This window comes from Artemia sp. Qi Xiang Cuo, chromosome 16, assembly GCF_049724085.1.
Source record: "Artemia sp. Qi Xiang Cuo chromosome 16, ASM4972408v1, whole genome shotgun sequence".
In the NCBI taxonomy this organism is placed as follows: Eukaryota; Metazoa; Arthropoda; class Branchiopoda; order Anostraca; family Artemiidae; genus Artemia; species Artemia sp. Qi Xiang Cuo.
Window position 1 is genome coordinate 48,807,865 of NC_142809.1, and position 21,296 is coordinate 48,829,160.

The window sequence follows — 21,296 nt, forward strand, 5'->3', positions numbered from 1 at the left end:
ATGCACATTCATTTGAATTTTTTCAGTAAAGTACAAATTATATTCTGGCTTTTACAAAGCATAGGGGGTTTTGAACCCTACTCATATTAATTTCTACTCGTTTTAAGTTTGACTCAGTTATTTACTTTGATTTCTGTCCGTTTTGGGTTTCATTTATTTATTGATACTGATTTTTGGAAGTTGTATGCTTCGTAGATTACTTGAATCTATTTTTGTTCATTTTTTGTTTAATGGAGTTCTTAAATTTTTTTGAAAAAATTATTTCGTGGAAATAGTTTCTTAATTAATTTCTGTTCGTTTGACAGTTATTCCCCAAGGGCATTACTTACTTCTCTTGTCCTGAGGGCTATAAGAGGGGGGGGGGGGTCGTCATCCTCAAAGACATGATTTCCAGACCTTTCAACTACGTTGAACAAAATCGCCATATCAAAATGTTGATCGAAAATTTTTGGAGAAATGATGGGCGTGGAGGAGGAGTGATTCTCCCTCTGATTACTTTTGACTATTAAAGTGGGCAATAGCCGTCTCAATTTCCAATTGAATGAGCCCCTTTTGAAGTTTTTACGACAATTCTTTCTATAAAAAACCTTATATGCCCCCAAGGCATAACTTACGATCTTAGCGCTGAAGGCTTTGGGGGAGTTGTCATACTCACAGACGTAATTTCCAGACCCTTCAACGACGTACGACAAAATGGCTGCATCAAAATGTTGATCGGAAATCTTTGGGGAAATGATGGGCGTTGGGGGGGGGGCATTCGCCCTCGGATTGCTTTTGACTATTAATAAGGGCACTAGCGCTCTCAATTCCCAACTGAATGAGCCATTTATGAAGTTTCTACGGCAACACTTTCAATGAAAACCTTATATGCCCCCAGGGCATGACTTACAACCTTAGCCCTGGGGGCTGTTGGGGTTTTCTGGGGTTTTCTTATCCGCAAACATAATTTCCGGACCTTTCAACTACTTTGAACAAAATGGCTATCTCGAAATTTTGATTGGATGTGTTTGGGGAAATAATGGGGGGAGAGGGGGATTGCCCTCCAATCACTTTCGACTATTAAAAATGGCAATAGCCCTTTCAATTTCTAATCAAATGAGCCCTTTTCGAAGTCTCTACGACAACGCTTTCTACAAAAACCTTATATGTCCCCTGGGCATAACTTACAACCCTTACCCTGAGGGCTCTGGGGGGGTCATCCTCAAAGACATAATTTTCGGATCTTTCAACTACCTTGAACAAAATGGCTGTCTCAAAATTTTTATTGGACGTGTCTGGGGAAATGGTGGGTGTGAAAGGGGGTTTAGTTGCCCTCCAATTACCTTCAAACTATAAAAAAGGGCACTAGCCCTTTCAATTTCCAATCGAATAAGGCCTTTTTGAAGTTTCTGCGACACAGCTTTCTGTAAAAACCTTATATGCCCCCAGAGAATAACTTAATATCCTTTCCCTGAGAGCTCTGGGGGTGGGGTGGGGTTGTCATCCTCAAAGACATAATTTCCAGATTTTTCAACTACGTTGAACAAAATGACTATCTCGAAAAAAATTTTTGGACACGTCTGAGGAAATGGTGGGCGTGGAAGGGGTTATTAGTTGCCCTCCAAATACTTTCGGCTATTAAAAAGGGCATAAGCCCTTTCAATTTCCAATCAAATGAGCCCTTTTCAAAGATTCTACGACAGCTCCTTCGATACAAAGTGCCCTGGTCTAAAACAAAAAAAAAATAATACATTGTGCCAACATCGTTCTCTACTTAAGCAGTGCTATTGCGCTGCCTATCATATACCCAATGCCACTCAAGAAGGGAAGTTAGGTTAATCCTAATAAAATATACCTAAGTAAGATAAAAATATGATACTTTAGAGACAAATTTTGGCTATATATTTGCTCATTAGGGCTGGGGGGAGGGAAAGTACAGTGGGTCTGCGTGCAAAACGTGTTAGATACAATTCTTCTGCATATTATGATGTAAGAATTATTTTCTGACTTCATTCTGTCCAAATTCTTTATTATATTTTTTTTTATCATGCTGGGAAATGACTCTGACTCTACTGAAACCAGAGACAAGTGGAGATTGATCTCTGGGGCTTGAAGCGTAAATAACCATGTCTCAGATATTTGTGCATTCCTAACACGCAACCAAATTGCCTTGCGTGCATAATTGAGAGCATTGGTACAAATTTTTCGACTGTATTTTGTACAGTATGCAATTTACAACCATACAGTCCAACCTGGACACTAAATTATTTGGCAGACATTGTTAAACTGAAATGTGTTGTCATTTGCTAAAAATGTTAGTGGTTTAATTTGTTGCAATTATTGTGGATATTGAGGCTGTATCATTAAGGGAAATGTAATTGTAATTTCTGATCTTTTTCTTTGGCTTACTCCATGATTTTGACTGAATATTAAAGACAGAAGTTTCCCTGTAGTCTTTTTCTTTTAAAATCTTGATCTGAAACAGAGAATTTTTTTTAGTCGTACTCAGTGGTATCAAATTTATGAAATTAGGGGTGGGGTGGGGTGAAATCTAGGGAGGGGGTAATTTCGTTGCTTCTTTTTCATTAAGAAATATCCTAAAGAGTTATTTTCAATTGAAAATATGGTGTCTAAAAAGGTTTCTTTTCAAAACCTACGGGGGTGGGGGTGGAAATGTAGGGTTAGAGGGGTAAATAAAAATAAAGAGAAGTGTAACCCCCCTCCTTCCCCAATGGACACCAAGAGGGAGGAGAAAAAAATTGACAGTGTTTGTTGTTACCATTCCTAAGGTAGAGTGAATTTGTGAAAGCCTAGATAGAACAGATTGTAGTTTTTCTATTTTTTTCAGTGAAAATATAAAAAATATATATGCATTTTCAATAAAATGCTCTTTAGGAAGAAATTTTGGAAATCTAGGAGGGAATGCCCCCCTCTATATTGACACCACTGCATGCTAAAATCTCTTCTGCTTTATAATTACCACATTTTTGTTTTCAGATTAGTTTGAAGTATGAGATATCCTACTTTATTTCAACAGCTAAAAAAACATCTTTGGTTGCATAATCATTGCAAACTGTATTCTCAAGAACTGATAAAACTAGTAAATGAAGCATTGAAAGAAGGAACAAACAAGGAAGGATTTGAGCTAGTGATCGATAAAAGAGTAGAACAACGAAAAACAAGAACTCAACTCTATAAAGAGTCAAGAAAACCAGTTTTAGGAAAACCAGTTGAGGAGAAAATTTTATTTAATAGTTTCATTGAAGAGAATAATCGGAGACTGGGTTTTAAAGAATTATTGAAAAATGAACAAGAGAGACTAATATCTGACAACAGGAAACGCCTCGAGAGTCAAGCCACCTCAATAGCAGCAAGGCTACTCTCTAGAACTGCTGCTGCAGAGGATGACATAGCAGACAAAGTTGTTGCAGATGACATAGATGTGAAATTTCCCTTTCAGTCATTCACACCAATTAATGATACAACTGCTTCATCAAGGAGTGTCAGAAGGGGTTTGCCTAACTTAGCCAATGTTGAAACAACCAATGATAATTTTGATGAAGAATGGATGGCTGATTATGGCACTGCTGATCCAACTCTGCCAGCTAGTGATGTGCCTTGTTTTGGCTGTGGTGCTCATCTTCATTCTAAAGATTCAGGATTACCAGGTAAATTTTTGTTTGCTTTTTCTTCTTGACAAGACATTTCTTTACACAGGTAAATATATGACATGCTGTTTATAAAAAAAAACTAAATGTAATAGCTAAAATTCTGTTCTATAGAACTAGGAAGTTTAGAAAATTTGACCTATATTGCCGAAAGAAAGGGAGAATGTATAGTGTAGAATATCATGTAGTATTTATTTTTATGTATTTCAATTCATTTTAATATATTTGAGGGTTGAGTTATCAGCCTGGTAAGATGATGGTTAAAGTAAATAATTGGAAAATATGAAGTTAGTGGCAGCAACTACAGAAGACTTGTCATAGAATGGAAGCACGTAGAGATAACAGGCTAGGACTAACAAATCCCACTAATTATATCATGCAATGGACTTGGTTTGGTACTGATTAAAGATGCTACTAGCATAAATGTTGGGAGGGGGGCAATTTTACGTGCCACTAGGCTATTTTACTGATTCAAATTTCATCCTACTGGATAAAAAAAAAAATTGGAGAGGCGCTTCCCGTCCCCTATACTTGACACCCATGCTGAAAATTAAGTGATACCAGTTTGTGTCTCGCTATCGAGAACGTATCCACTAGACATTTTCGTAGTTTTGGTTACTATCAGACCCAGCTTTTCCTTACTTAGAGTTCGTTATTATGGACTATTTGATTCTGCAGTGTGTATTCCATGTGTGTTTTGGGACACGGAGACTCTTCCATGATGAATAAATTTCTTTGTTATTTTTTATTTGTCTTGATATCCATTTGGTGGCTTACTTTACACGTGAAGGGAATTTTCCGAAGGAAATTTTTTGAGTGGGAATACGCCAGGCCCCACAAATAACAGGGATCCTTAATGTAAGCAAATAAACAAATAAAAAAGCATGAAAAATCTAAAACAGCACGTAGCATCACAGTAAAGAGTGAAGTGTGATCCATACATTATTTATTTATATTCTGATTTTTAACCAGGAAAGCAATCGGCCCCCCTCCTACGCCTGTGTTTGCTGCCCCCCGGAGGACACACAATCAAAATTTTGAGATAATCATTTTGTTCAGCATAATTGAAAGGTTAAATGACTATGCCTCTGGAGAAGACATGAGCCCCCGAAGCCCTTGGGACAAGCGATGTCTATGCAATTTACTCACCGTTTATCTTTAATATTTGTAATAGGGAAAGGAGGGTAAAGTTTGACCCATGACTTCCTGCATGAGTAAGGGTATTAAGAATAAGATTTCATGAAATTTGAGTGGGAGGGATAGGAACTACATCGAAGCATACTAATGTGCATCCAGGTTGTAAAGAAAGTGTGATCAGCAATATCTCAGGAACAGTTTAGGGTATTAAGTGGAGATTTCAGGGCATGTTAAGGGGGATGTTGAACAAACCAAAAGGCACTATATGCATATTACTACTATTACTGTTACTACTACTACTGCTAATGCTACAACTACTACTCAGGTAAAGGGTATAAGGCGAACGTTTCAGGATATGTTGAGCCAAACCGAAACGCACTATGCGTATTTAGGTTCTCGAAATGGCGTATCAGCATAATCTCAGGAACAGTTTAGAGTATTAAGTTGAAATTTTCTGGCCATAGTGAAGGAAATGTTGAACTAATTAGAAGCCACCATGTGCGCTCACCGTTACCACTACTACTACTACCTCTGCCAACACTACTCCTACTTCTTCCAACGCTATTACTTTTAAGGGTATTAAGGTAGTAGTGTCACTTTGAAACTTTCAGGGAATGTCAAGGGGAATGATGATCTAAATCAAAACACACTATGAGCATGCAGGTTTTCAAAAAAGGTGTATCAGCTGTATCTGGAGAACGGCTGGGAATATTAAGTGTAAACTTTCAGGATTGTTTGAGGGTGATGTTGAACTAAACAAAAAACACTATGTGCATGCCACTACTACTGCTACAACGACTACCACTAACATTCTACGACTTCCACTACTAGTAAGGTAAACCTATCAAAGTGAAGTTGTCAGGGAATTCTTAAATCAACAGCTTAACACTTAAGGTATTAAGTTGAAACTTCCAGGGTATATTTTTTTGGTTGGGGGGGTGAACTAACCAAAAGGCACAAAGTGCATACTACTGCTACTGCTAGGACTCATGTTTTAGAGTGAAACTTTCGGGGAATTTTGAGGGGGGTGTTGAACTAAATTGAAGCACACTCTGCGCATGCAAGTTATTGAAAAGACCTATCAGTGATGTCTCAGCAACGGCTTAGTGTATTAAGTTGAAATCTCAGGATATATTGAGGGAGATGTTAAACTAAACAAAAGGCACTATGTGCAAGCTACTGCTACTACTACTCCTACCACTAACAATAATACTGCTACCACTACTACAGATACATACTACTACTACTGCTTGCCCCCATTGCACTTCCTGGCTGAAGGGCCACAAAACGGAGATCAGCGCCGCCGGTTTGGACCTTAAGGGTCTAGTGCCGTCATACTTACGTATACTATACACTACTACAGATATTACTAATTCCAAGGCTAAGGGTAGCATATTACGATGAAACTTTCAGGGAATGTTGAGGAAGGTGTTGAACCATTGCAAAATTCGCAATATACATTTGAGTTTTCAGAAAGCTGTATCAGCAGTGTCTCAGGGACGTTTGAGGTTGATGTTGAAATAACCAAAAGGCACTAGGTGAATACTGCTGCTACTTCTACTACTACTGTGACTATGACTAAGCTTTAAAATGTGAAACTGTCAGGGAATGTTGAGGGGAATGCATGGGAAGGCCATATGGAGGGGAAGGGCGTGTTAGCAGTTTTTAAGGAAAACTTAGAACATTGAGTTAGAATTTTCAAGACATGTTAAGAAGGATAGTGAACTAATTAAAGACGCTATTTACATACTACTAATACTGCAAAAACTACTGCTACTACTACCATGACCACTGGGACTGTGACTACTTTTAACTGTGACTGCTCTTGACTGTGACTGCTTGCAGCTGCAACTACTTGCGACTGTGATTTCTTACAACTGCGACTGCTTGCGAATGCAACTACTTGTGTCAGTGAAGACTTATGACAGCGACTGCGCCTATTTTCTACTACAACTCCTTGCAATTATGACTACTCGGGACTGCAACTACTGCTAATTTGATTGTGACTATGACTGCGACTGCTATGGCTACTTCCACTGCAACAACTTCCGGTAGTGCTGCTTCTACAACTACGAACTATGTAACTAAATCGAAAGAGTTTAAGTGCACCCAGGCTGTGAAATGGCGCATAGAGGCTATACCGTTGTAACAGTGTAGGACATTAAGTTGATTCTTTCAGGAAACGCTAAGGGGGATAAGCAACTAAATCAAGAAATACACTATGCATCCAAATTGTCAAAAGGGCAACTATGCAATATCCTAGGAACAGTTAAGGGTAATAATTGGAACTTTTAGGATATGCTGTGGATTTGAAACTAAATGAAAAGACTGTATGCGCATCCAAGGTTACAATATCTAATATACAATGTCTAAATAGCTCATTTGATTATGAAAGCCGCCAAGTATCACCTCCATATTCTTTATTGGGTTTGTTGATGACATGCTTAGAATAATATCCGTGGCTTCCAAATAAAGTTGTAGATCGAAAATATTCTCGTTTTTTTTTTCTTTTGATTTTTCGATTAGACGGCAACAGACAATAGGGTCGAATAGACAAAAGATAAGTCAGATGCATTTGTCTTAAGTATAGGTAAGAACCTTATATCTACCGCACTCAAAGTGGGTACTAGTCTATAACGTCTCCAGAAAATCTATCCAACCGCACCATGCCTGTACAAAATACCAGGAGCTATGCCAAAGTAGGTTCACAAAAACCGCGAAATTCACTTGCAGCGAAGGTAGCAGACCATATTGGCACTAATCACCAACCTAAGTACGTATACTCAGCTTAGCCCGTTGTTGGGCGGGTCTTATAACTATAAATAAAAAAAAAACAATTTTTTTTAACTGAAAGTAAGGAACGACTTTAAAACTTAAAACGAACAGAAATTATTCCGTATATGAATGGGGCTGTCCCCTCCTCAACGACTCGCTCTTTACGCTAAAGTTTTTTTGTTGTTTAAAAAAAAGAGTTGTGAGAAAGTCAAACTTTAGCGAAAAGAGCGAGGCGTTGAGGGGGGGACAGCCCCTTTCATATACGGAATAATTTCTGTTCGTGTTAAGTTTTAACGTCGTTCCTTACTTTCAGTTAAAAAAAGCTTGTTTTTTTTATTTAATTTCTGAACGTTTTTGAATTAATGCAGGTTTTGATTTTGGCTCACCGTGCATGAATAATTAAAACAAAATTTGTATATTAATTTTACTTTTTTTTGGTTAAATGGCTTTCTCGAAAGTTGTTTAATTTTATTTACGAACGTTTTTATTAGTAATAAATATACGTAACTTACGTAACGAACTTCTATATTCATAGATTTTTAATACGTATATTAGGGGGTTCGCCCCCTATTCAATACCTTGCTCTTTAATCTAAAGTTCGAATTTTGTTCCATTTCTTTAAAAATGACCCCTTAATCACAAAGGCTGTTAATTAGAATAAATAGCTCTTATGAAAGTACTAAAAAATCTTTGGCTTAAAGAGTGAGGTATTGACTAGGGTGTGAACCAAATCATATACGTAATATTTTCTGTTCGTTTTAAGTTTTGGTGTTGTTCCTTACTTTTAGTCGAAAAACTTGCTGTTTTTTTAATTTAATTTCTGATCTTTATCTTTAATAATGATGGGAAATCCGGCGCCCCCTTCATGGCAATGTCCCTTTTTCAATGAAAACTCCCTTCATGGAAAAATCCTCCCATATACTCCCGACCCCCCCCCCACCTACCAGAAAAAATCCCCCCTGAAAACGTCTGTATACTTCCCAATAACCAATACTATATGTTAACATTGGGTAAAGTTCATAACTTTTAGCCCTCTCTCCGGGGACTTCGGGGGATTAAGTCATCCTAAAAGACATAGTTATCATATTTTCGACTATGCTGAACCAAATGGCTATCTCAAAATTTTGATCGGGTGACTTTGGGAAAAAATAAGCGTGGGAGGGGGCCTAGTTGCCCTCCATTTTTTTTTGTCACTTAAAAAGGGAACTAGAACTTTTAATTTCCGCTCCAATGAGCCCTTCCACGATACTCTAGGACTGGGTTGATACGATCACCCTGGAAAAAAAAAAAAAAAAAAAATAAACACGCATCCGTGATCTTTCTTCTTGCAAAAAATGCAAAATTCCACATTTTTGTAGATAGGAGGTTGAAACCACTACAGTAGGGTTCTCTTATACGCTGAATATGATGGTGTGATTTTCATTAAGGTTCTAGAACTTTTAGGGGGTCTTTCCCCCTTTTTTCGAAAATCAGCCAAATTTTCTCAGGCGCGTAACTTTTGATGGGTAGGACTAAACTTGATGAAAGTTATATATTTGAAATCAGCATTAAAATCGGATTCTTTTGATGTATCTATTGGTATCAAAAAGCCGTGTTTTAGAGTTTCGGTTCCCATTGAGCCGGGTCGCTCCTTACTTTCAGTTCGTTACCACGAACTGTTTGATTATTAATTAAAAAATAGATTCTTAACATAAAGTTTGATTACTGTAATCCATTGTTTATTTTCTTCTCTGGTGATACTAGATGATGCAGCCTATATTATACAGGGTTTAAAGTAAGCGCAGTGGGAGCTGTATACTACAGCCTATACACGATGGGGAAGAGAGGATACTTGTGAATGAAGGACTCTTGGTAATTTCAGTTTCAGAATGAAAAATAAGAATCATATATTTATATCTAGTTTTGGTAAGAATTATTTCTAACTGAACCACTGCCTAAATCAAATCATAACCCCTAATTGTATTTTCATCCCTTTTGGCCTTGCTTAGAGTTGAAATGAGTTGTTATATGAAGAAATTTTTCAATTCTCATGTCATTCCCGGCCTATCTAGGCTTGAAATAGAAGGATACGACCTTTAAATTAAGAAACGACAACACAAACCAAAATTCCGTTACTCTTCTTAGCTAGCTTAGGCTAAAAGGGCTTTTAAATTATCCACTTGATTCGTATATCTTTTTCAGTTTCTTTGCACTTGTATTAATATTAAACGACTATTCAATCCAGAGTATATAGCATAAATCAAATTTGAGCCCGCCCCTCTTCCCTACAAAAAGGGATACATTTGCTCGGGTAATACCGTGGTATTTAGGATATGTTTATAAGTAAATGTTTCAGAATATTTTTTGGCCTGAAAACATGTTGTTTATAAAACTTTATGTTGCTCAATTACTGATTTTTCCCCTTTTTTGTATCTTAACTTTTTTAACCTATTTTAAGTTCGAATTCTGTTTCTGAGTGTATGACCTTTTTCTTTATTTTATTCTTTTTAAGTACTGCTTTTTGTTTTTCCTTATTTTAGTGTTGTTTGCATGTCGTAATTTTCCTATCGTTGTGGTCGGCTTTCTGTGTAAAAAAAAAAAGAAAGAAAAAAAACATCACTAAACTCGTTTCTTGATTTAGCCTCAGCTCGTAATTGTAGAAAAAAAACGAAGAAGGTAAAAAACATGTTTATATGCTATTTAGGCAAATCGTCCCCTGAGAGCGGTTTTGTCGTATCTGCGACTTTTTCGGGAAGTGGAGTTAGGACTGCCATCTAACGTGAAATTGTTTGCTCTATCCGATTCCGTTGACCATTTTGTTGTAGCTCAGCTAGAAGTGCCCCAATTTTAGATTTCTCGTTTATCGTATCTCACATTTTGCCGTTTTGTTAAGAGCGGTTCTGTCGTACCTCATATGGGAAAATTACACGGGCATTTTTGTCGTAACTCCGTCGACGTATACTTTTGAAGAAGAAAAAGTTTGTTAAAGTTTCACAATGAAACCCAAACGGACATTGTTTACATCCGCAAAAGCTGCACAATATTTGCAGGAATCCAGGTACCTCATTTTTGTGGAATTGACTAATATTTTGTTCCAAGAGTAGGTAAAGGTGCAGTGTAGCTCCCCCTGATAAAAACAGCTTATTTATAAGGGTATATTTTTCAGTCAATTGAGTTGTAAAGTTGCACAGATACTGTCCAATAGAAGTAGAATGCAAACAACACACTTCTTCCTGTATATTGCAGTTCTCTTAGTAGGGTCTCTGCACCCTATAGTACAGGGGAGCTACACTGCACCTTTACCCAAGAGTATATCAAATAGGCTACCTGATTTGTTATGATTTTTGGTGCATATATAGTTTGATTTGGAAACAGCATTGAATTAGGAATATGGTTCTATTCCTAGATAACAGAATTGTCTTGTCTATTTACGCACATTATTGTACCACTGCACCATCTCATAATGCGATTTGCTAATTTGCAGAACTCAAAGGAAGTATCAAATTTTCTTGAACAAGTAGGCTAGCCTAGGCTATTTGATTAGGCTGAATATTTTAGCCATATGGATTGCTGAATGTTTTGAATGCATTGATAGTTAATAGTAGAGTCTAATGACAAATACACAATTTAGTTTAAGCATAGCCTAGGCTAATTCTAGAAAATACTGCCCAATCTTAAACACATGATCCTATAGGCCTTGTAGGATACAAAACCACTCAAACATAAATAGATTCAATCCCAGACATGTGCTGTAAAGAAAAAATAGGCTACTAGGGTTTGCTAACTTTTCTTTAAGCTTAATTTTCAGTATAAAAAAGTTTCTGAGATCAAATTGAGCTAATCCCAACAAGGTAATCTAAATCTATACATATGCAAGACTAAGAGCTTGCTTGGAAATATAGGCTCTATTTGAATCAAATTATGCTCGGTTGCTTGTCCAAAGTTAGTGATTATCCAAACACCAGGGGTGCTTGGATAATATACCCAGTTCTTCATCAGCAGCTGATGTGTATTACCAAATAAAGCTAGTTTAAAGAAAAATCAAACTGTTTTGTTAAGCCTAAAGGTGTATCTGGCTTTGTGGGGGAATAGACAAGGAAATAGAAAATCTAATGGTATATTTCCTTTTTTTCTTTATCTGATTTCTCCCCTTTAATAAATATTAGAGCTAAAAATATGTTTTGCTATTACTAGGCCTAGACTAGTCTATCCTTACAAAGCCTATCTTTAGTCTACTGAAAATTTCATTTTCCTGACCTAGCCCCATTTTCCATTTCCTGACTTGAAGTAAAATCAAGTAATTGGAAGCATTGCATCAAGCCACAATGTCCATTGGGCTTGTATAGCCTAAGCTTTTGTTTGTTAAGCTTTTGTTTTGTTTGTTTGTTTTTTAGTTTTTTGTTTGTTTTTTCTAGCGAGGAAGATCTATCTTCTGATTCAGAAAAAGGCAGTGATCCTCTCCATCGACCTGAACTAGATGCAAGCAGCCTTTCAGAACTAAATTTCCGAGAATCTGATCAGGAAGTAGCTGAGGCTCTTCAAGAAAATGTGGATTATGATCTCTTTTCAGAGGTTAATGTCAGTGTTGGCTGTGGTTCTAGTTCAAGTGCCATAACAGGTTCAGTGGCAGCAGAAAATCAGGAGCACCTCGAGATTCCCAATAATGCTGAACCTGTACAAGAAACAACCGAGCCAGATCTAAATAGTCAAAGCAATACAGTGGATCATCCTAATTCACGTAAAAAAACCAGAAAACGAATTTCAGATAAGAAGAACTGGGTTAAGACAAAGATCAAGGCAGCAGTAAACTCTGGTACTGTATATATGAATCCTAACAACCAGAAAACTCATGGGAAAGAGAAGAAAGTGAAGGATGTTGTTTGTAATAAGGATTGTCATTATAATTGAAGTCAGGCTATTGCCTCTGAAGAGAGACAAAAGATTTTTGATGATTTCTGGAAACTAAGCAAGGATATGAAGAAAATGTTTTACTTAAAAACAACTAAGACCGTTCCAACCAAGACTAAAACCAAGAAGAAAGCGGAGACGCGCAGGAGTTGCACACTGCGATATTATTTTGTCGTTAACACGAAAACAGTCCGGATTTGCAAGACATTTTATTTGGCTACTCTTGATATTTCAGAGAGAATAGTTTACTACGCATATTCAAATGTTGCTACAACAGGAGTGCCAAATCCAAAGGCAATACAGGTTCCTCGAAACAAAACTAATAACGAGGACATTCAGCTAGTGAAAAAGCATATTGAATCTTTCCCGTGCGTTGAATCGCATTATACTCGAGCCAAGTCTACCAGAAAATTCTTTGAGGCAAATCTAAACATTCGCAAAATGTATGAACTGTATCAGGAATACTGCAGAGAACTAGCAAGAAATGATGTTAGTGAGTTTAAGTATCGTGAGATCTTCAACACGCAGTTTAATTTGTCATTTCATATTCCGAAAGCAGATCGATGTGATGTATGCGAGGAAAAACGTGTAAGTGAAGAAAACCGAATTGAAATGGATCAGGAAGTAAAAGACAAGTATGACGCTCATGTAAAAAGTAAAATTCAGACCAAGATTGAACGTGACGTGGACATGTCAAACCTATCTATTCCCCTACTTTGTTTTGATCTGGAGAATGTTTTTCCGCTGCCCCGGGGTAATGTTTCTTCATTTTTCTATAAAAGGAAGATAACTACATTCAACCTCACGGCAATTCTTTCATTCTAGAGAAGGACTGGAGAGAAAATCAATGAGGTATACTGTTGCATTTGGTCCGAGTTTGAGGCTGGGCGTGGAGCAAACGAAATAGCTAGTAGACTAGTGGCCATACTGGAAAAAGTCCTTGATACTTACCCTGATATCTGCCAGTTAATTACTTGGTCGGACTCCTGCGTGTCCCAGAACCGAAACTCAATTATAAGCTTTGCCATCCAAGATGTTCTAAGAAAATTTCCGCGCTTAGAACAAGTGGTTATGAAGTATTGTAAACCAGGTCATTCGAGTATACAGGAGGTTGATGCTGTACATAGCACTATTGAGCGGGGGCTAAAGCATCTTGATTTGTTTTCCCCACTAGATCTGGTGAGGAAGTTACTGAAAGTAAGAAGGATACATCCTTTTAATGTCCTGCAAATGACCCAGTCAAAGTTCTTTGACTTTCAAAAGCCAGCAAAGCTGTACAAGTACTCGTTGGTACCGTATTCAAAGGTAAAACAACTTGATTTCCGTCAGGATAACGCTAAGAGAGTTTGGTTCAAAACTTCCTTCTCTGGAGACTTGCAAATGGCTACTATATCACAAGAATGTACTTCGGTTAAAAAGTGTCCCAACACTTCGGCTGTCCGTGTTGTTGAACGTCTTGTTTTGCCCAAACTTTATGGCAAAAAGATTGATCTACCTGAGGCGAAAATCAAAGATGTCAAGTATCTCTTGAAGTTCATCCCCAACCAAGACAAGGAGTATTTTGAAACCAAGATTGAACAGTACTACAAGGCCAAGGGGGATGCTGAACGTTTGGAAGCCTCTCCGTCTACGCGAGATCCCTGTCCAGAGGAGGATTCCACTGAAGCAAGGTTGGGAAGGCACGTTTGGAAGCCTCTCGGTCTACGCGAGATCCCTGTCCAGAGGTGGATTCCACTGAAGAAAACCGGCGGCCGGCAAACAAACTTAACAAAAAATAAACGTTTCTGACGTTTTTTGTAATTTTTATACTTTTTCAAATAGTATTGCTGCATGAGAACTCGTTTGTCGTATCTTCATGGTGAAAAGAATAGGCAGCCCACACCATTTTATCGTATCTAAGTTTACTCCCATTTCGTTAAGGGCGGATTGTCGTATCTGTATTTCATTTCAAGTTTCGACAATGAAAACTTTACCTTTTCCATCTCATATTCGGGAGACCTTCCTTGTTATTTTTTCTCTTTTTTTTTATGTATTTGCGAAGAAAATCGGTTGTACCGTGTAAGTTCCAGCAAAGAGGAAATTTTCAAAGTCGTTTTTCTCGGAATTTTTTAAACCTTAGTTACGACAAAAACGCTCTCAGGGGACGAAATGAAAGTTGTTGCGTGCTCGTTTTTGGTAATAGAAATTCCTTCGTGCGGAAGAAAGGACGAAATAAATTAAATGGAACGTTTGATGATTTATAGAGATACTTTTCAAAAACGTGAAAATTATAATGACAAGTTTTTCGGCTTTTTGAATATTAGCAAGTTCACATTTCGTAAATATTCACATTATTCTTTGTCTAAAATTTGTCTCCAATGTTGTCCGAAAGGCGGTCGAACCTTTTACCAATGACACCGTCAATCCAATTTTAGCCGTAGGGTTAAGTGGTCAAACTCTTGCCCAGAGTGTGGTCACGACCGTGGGCGCGAATCAATTATTTACCCTGCTTGAACTGTTTTTCTTTTAGGGTTTATTCCATCAGAGACGTATAAGGTGTTGACGAGACGAGAATTATATCGCACCCTTTGTCAGAGGTGTTTTTTCTTAAGAGAGCACAAGATGGCCTTAAAAGTGTCAGTATCTCCAGAGGATTATGTAAATGTTATCAGTGAAATTAAGGATAAATTAGCCTTGGTTCTTCTGGTTGTGGATATTTTAGACTTTCCGTCATCAATTTGGCCTGGTCTTCTCGAAGTCATAGGTAAGTTATCGAGAAAAAAAGATTATACTAGGGTGCTGTTTCTTACCTAGAAACGTATGCCAGATTTTTTCGGGGGAAGGGATGTGGTCAAAATAGCTAAAAGGGTGAATTTCACTAAGATTACGGAACATATTGGAGAACTTATTGAAGAGTATGTATTTGGACGGCATGAGGCTCCCCTCTCTTACGGGTACATGTCTGTCTGGCTATTCTTATGCGTAACCATATTTTGGGCTTACAATGCTCGGATAAAATACAAAGAGCTTAGAATAAATCTGAGCAAAAACTGGACTGATGTGATTTATTGTCAATGCGTAACACCATTAACACCATTCCAGTTATTTTCAACTTAGCAGATAGTCTTATTGCACACGTCTTATTGCGTCTTATTGCAGACGAATGACTATTGTAACAGTTCAAATAAATTTCTCAAACTGGGTCCTTCACCTATTTTTCTTTTTCATTTTTTGCTCGGCAAATTACAGGTACGAATTCTATCATAAGTATATTGGTTGCACAGTAAGATGTGATATATGTGAGATTAACACAGCAATAATGCTCACGAATCGCTAACTTAATTTTCTTGGGTTCAAACCAATAACAAAGCTTTAAAATGTTTTAAGGTGAAAATATAAGTGTAAATTGTAGGGAAATTGATTGATTCCTTTATTTTCAAAAATTCAAACAATGATCGATCAATAAAATAAAGATAGACACTATTAGATGGTAAAACAACCTGTGTACAGTGGCTCAATTAATTAATTAAGTCATGTAATCCCCCCCCCTCCAAAAAACAAAACAAAGCATAATAGTTACAAGAACTCTGCTTTCACCCTGGATCTCGGCAAAGAAGGAACTTTTTGGCCTATGATTTAAATGAAGATTCAAAGCCCCTATTGCTGTTTGGGAGGCTATTCTAGAGGGTTACATTCATGTGACGTAGTACACACATTCATATATATCAAAGCTTTGAATTAAAACCTCTTTATATTGAAAATTCCTTCAAAGAAGACCTTTATGAGTGAGTCAGTAACTTGATTGATCACTGTATTGGGCGATGACTGGATCTTTACATCGTGGATATTTAAATTCACCGTGGAAATGACAACGACGTGGAATTGTCAGATTTCTCTCAAGAATGGCAGCTGAGAGCTCGGTATTACCTTCTCTCTTGCATTACATTGGCTTCTATTATTCAGGGCTTCTATTATACCCGATTCTTTTTCGTTTCGTCGCTGACATGGGAAAATCTGTGAGGTTTTTTTTTTATAAATGGCTTAAAGTGGTTTTATTCCCGTTGAATATCTCTAGAGTATCGATTCTTTTTTTATGAATGAATCACACTAGCAAATGTCATGCAAGAACTAATTTTTCAATAAGCTGAAAAGAAAGATAAAAAAGAAGTAGCTTTTTTTGAAATCTCCTTTAATCTAATCTTAGTCAACATGTAAATTTCATTGAGGTATTTTCATAATCTCCAACTTATCCAAATTGATGGTAGTTGCAGTTGTTTACCATCTAGCTTAAGCTTTTTTTAAAATCTCCTTTAATTTAATCTTAGTCATCATGTAAATTTCATTGAGGTATTTTCATAATCTCCAACTTATCCAAATTGATGGTAGTTGCAGTTGTTTACCATCTAGCTTAAGCTTTTTTTAAAATCTCCTTTAATTTAATCTTAGTCATCATGTAAATTTCATTGAGGTATTTTCATAATCTCCAACTTATCCAAATTGATGGTAGTTGCAGTTGTTTACCATGTAGATTAAGCTTTTTTTAAAATCTCCTTTAATTTAATCTTAGTCATCATTTAAATTTCATTGAGGTATTTTCATAATCTCCAACTTATCCAAATTGATGGTAGTTGCAGTTGTTTACCATGTAGCTTAAGCTTTTTTTAAAATCTCCTTTAATTTAATCTTAGTCATCATGTAAATTTCATTGAGGTATTTTCATAATTTCCAACTTATCCAAATTGATGGTAGTTGCAGTTGTTTACCATCTAGCTTAAGCTTTTTTTAAAATCTCCTTTAATTTAATCTTAGTCATCATGTAAATTTCATTGAAGTATTTTCATAATTTCCAACTTATCCAAATTGATGGTAGTTGCAGTTGTTTACCATCTAGCTTAAGCTTTTTTTAAAATCTCCTTTAATTTAATCTTAGTCATCATGTAAATTTCATTGAGGTATTTTCATAATATCCAACTTATCCAAATTGATGGTAGTTGCAGTTGTTTACCATCTAGCTTAAGCTTTTTTTAAAATCTCCTTTAATTTAATCTTAGTCATCATGTAAATTTCATTGAGGTATTTTCATAATTTCCAACTTATCCAAATTGATGGTAGTTGCCGTTGTTTACCATCTAGCTTAGTGTTGTCTCCACAATCTCCAACTTGATGGTGATTGCAGTTGTTTACCATTCTGATGCTCCTAAGATGCGTTATTGATATTCTAAAGTATTTCCATATGCAACTTAATGTCATTTTGTGTATGTCCATTATTGCATTAGATTTCTGGTGGTTGCACTTGTTTACCATGTGGATTTCTCCAAGATGTTCAAAGCAAAACTCCAGAGTATCTATGGATAAATTATGGGGGTCTTGTCGGTGACTTGTACTATATTGACACTGGTCGCAGTTGTTTGCCATCCTAATTGTTATAACAGGCATAAATTCTTTTCAAAGTAGCCTATATTAGAGTGTCCTCATGGCTTCACCGTGTTCATGATGGTCGCAATTTGTTGTCAAGATTTTTGTTAGATCTGTCAAAAAGGATTCTAGGGCAGTTGTTCCCAACCGATTTTAGACCATGCCCCACCTAGGCATTTCTAAAATCCTCATGCACCCCTCGTGATATTGAAATTTTTTATTCAAAATTTTCTGTGTATTTATCTAAAGGAAGCTTGAAATCCAATTAGCATCTTTTTATTAGACCTCTAGGCTTATTTTATACTAACAAAAAATATTGTCTGAATACAACACTTTTTATACAATGAAGAACGTCATTGCAATACGTCATTGCATGTAAAGCTTCATGTCGCTCCTTACTTTCAGTTGAAAAAACTCGTTTTTTTTGTTTTTTTTTTATTTCTGATCGTTTTTGAATTAATGCATGTTCTGAAAATATGCGTATTCTGTTTAAATTCACTTTATTCTATTCTCAGCAGACATTTTTTACATCACACTCGTGAAGAGATAAATGCCCCATAATTAGCGCTGGCGTTAATTGTGGGTTAATTTTGGGCCATGCCACACCTAGGCATTTCTAAAATCCTAATGCACCCCTCATGATATGTATATTTTTATTCAAAATTTTTATGTGTATTCCCCTGAAGGAAGCTTAAAAGCCTTTAGCCTCGGTATCTTTGATCGTTTTGTCTTCTAGATATGTTTAATACTAATGAGAAATACTGTTTGAATACAACACCTTTTATACAGTCTGTGATGAAATTCCACAAGTGTCTCCGCATAAAATTTGAGAGTAGTTAGGGGTATTTTCGTGACCATACTACGCTTAGAGTGATTGTAGCTGCTTACAAAACTAGTTTTTTAAGATGGGTAAAAGAAAATCCCAGGGTATTTTTAAATAAGATTCTGGAGTACCTTAGGGTATCTTTACTGCCACAATACGTTGACAGCGATCATAGTTGCTTACCATCTGTTTTTGTAACATGTATAAAATTAAACTCTAAAGTATATTAGAGTGTCTGTATGACTTCTCAACATTGTTGGTGGCCGCAGTTATTTACCACCGAAAATGTCTTTAGCTATATTCAGATGGTTGAATATGTCTATGCAAAATTCTGCAGTATCTTGGGTTGTTTATTTTGTTATACATCTGTGATGGTCGATTTTCCTTTATTTTTCTAAATTGTGTAGATTTAGTTTTGGAAAAGTGTCGATTGAAAAGAAAATGTTTCTTAGTATATGGGTAATCCAAGGATATTAAGATCTTAGCTACTAGTAAAAATTAATTGACAGCAAAAATTTCTTAGAAAAGGGATTTTTTTTGTGAAAGTACCCAAGGACATTATTTTTTTTTGCTTCCTGGACTCATCTCAGGTCTTTCCGTATCTGGAAACTGGATTTCTTAGTCGTTTCTTCTTGTTTTTTAAACTATGAAGCTTTAAGGCAGAATCACATATTCACCGTGGTGATATCACCACGTTCAATCAGGAAAAAAAAAACAAGCAAAAATAACTAGATGAATGTGGCAATGCATTTCGTCGGCAATAACTCAAATATTAATAACTTCTTAATTCCGAAAGACAACTACGCCTTCAAAAGACTTTACCATCTTAAGCTGCTTGGTGTCATATGTTTTTAGCTGATTTTTCCCCCCACGTTTCTTTTTTAAGTTTGTAGCCCGCTGCTACCAAAAATTGCACAACTTCATAACACATTTCTAACAAAACAAATGTTTTACAGATTCGTCACTTCAACTGGAAGTGGGTCTGCGGACAACCTTGTTACCGTCCCAGACAATTTGATCCACTTTTGATGCAATGGGGTAAATAGATCGGGTATGTTTGTAGCTCATTCGAATAAATAATGAAACTGATTTTAGATAATTTAAAGAGAGGGTGATTAGAAGAACATGTATGGGAGAGTAAATTTCTAATTTACTAATTCAAAAATCAGATTTTATTTTCAATGTCCTTGATACTTTAATTTAACAATGAACAGCGAAATTAGATGGCAGATCATCAGGGCCCTCACGTAGAGGGGAAGGGGGCTGCCCCTCAGTGTTCTTGGGCACTAAGTAAAAAAAAATGAGTGGGTAATTCTTTTTCCGAAACTGCCAAAATTTTTTTTCAGTTAAATAAAGACCATGAAAATACTGACATGCCATCTGCAGAAATCTCGAACTTGGTCAGTAAACGCAGCAGTTTTACTGAATCTTGCTGTGATATTACAGATGGTGACACAATTTTCCATTTGGTTAAATAAAGAGCATAAAAATAGTGACATGATGTGTAGCGAAACCTCAATTTCGGTCGGTATATGCAGTGGTTTTACCGACTCGTGCAGTGATTTACATATCGTATCCAAAACAAACATTATTCTAATTATTGGTGAAAAAACACTCGGTAAAAATGACCAGCTAGTCGCTAAAATCCCTCCCTCCCCCCAAGCATTTTAGCTTGTAACGACCCTGCCGATAATGTATATATTTTTTATTCTGTATTATACAATCTTATTCCGCAGGATCTTTCCTATCTACCATTACCACTTAAGGTTTATGCTTACCATGCAGTTTTTGGCCGATTTTAAATAGATCGCGTACCGTCTTCAAGTTTCAACAAAAGGTAAAAATTTTGGTATTAATCGATAGCTGAGATTTAACTGTATAAATTCACCGCATTACATTTTTTAAATTTGCTTCAGATTTTTTTTTAAACATGGAATTTTGCGACTAAGCTGAAGCTACTATTTCAACCGAAATGACAAGGTCTTTATATCATATTGTTAATTAGCTTCAGATCTATTTATTCGCCATGCCAGATTTTTTAAATTGCTTTGAATTTTCTGCAAAAAAAATGTAAGCTTGCTTTAAAAAGCATTAATCGTTACCGCTGGTCTCTGCTTCGCTATTTCTCATTCAAAGAAATAAAGGTGGATCCGTCATGAAGGGTGAATGTAATGCCTTTAGAGTAGGTGGTTATGGGCGGTTTAACAAAATGCAGTTTTGTCTTACAGTTACGGTCTGACAAAAAGACAAGGCAGAGTTCTTGACTAGACTACTTTGGAATATTCTTCTCTGTAATTTATCGGACTCTGTGATTTAAACAATTTCATCACGGGAAATAAAAACGGAAGAAGAAAATAGAGCGAAACTCAAGACAATTCTAAAAGTATCTAATCTTGGATGTCCCAAGTAGAGTTGGCCTTATGGATTTGCTTGAAGCTATAGGAAAACATTTCTATAGAAGCTCTACACCTTTTCAAAGAGTGTGAGTAGCCCCTCGCATCTAGGTAATACTTCTATAGAAGCTCTACACCTTTTCAAAGAGTGTGAGTAGCCCCTCGCATCTAGGTAATACTTCTATAGAAGCTCTACACCTTTTCAAAGAGATTCAGAATTTCTAGTAGTTACGGGTCATC

The 21,296-nt window shown here is 36.5% G+C and overlaps 1 protein-coding gene across 4 annotated transcripts in view; it reads left to right on the forward strand.

Annotated features, from left to right (window-relative positions):
- The window catches only part of LOC148943039 (nitric oxide-associated protein 1-like), a 113,855-nt gene that overhangs the window by 25,463 nt on the left and 67,096 nt on the right, over positions 1–21,296 (forward strand). For 3 of the 4 annotated variants that reach the window (XM_089102001.1, XM_089102002.1, XM_089102003.1), the window contains 2 exons: positions 2,977–3,647; positions 14,956–15,189. In XM_089102001.1, coding sequence (XP_088958127.1) covers positions 2,990–3,647; positions 14,956–15,189 — 892 coding nt within the window. In that variant the 5' untranslated portion in view covers positions 2,977–2,989. The remainder of the gene's footprint in view (positions 1–2,976; positions 3,648–14,955; positions 15,190–21,296) is intronic. The other variant, XM_089102004.1, reaches the window with a different exon arrangement.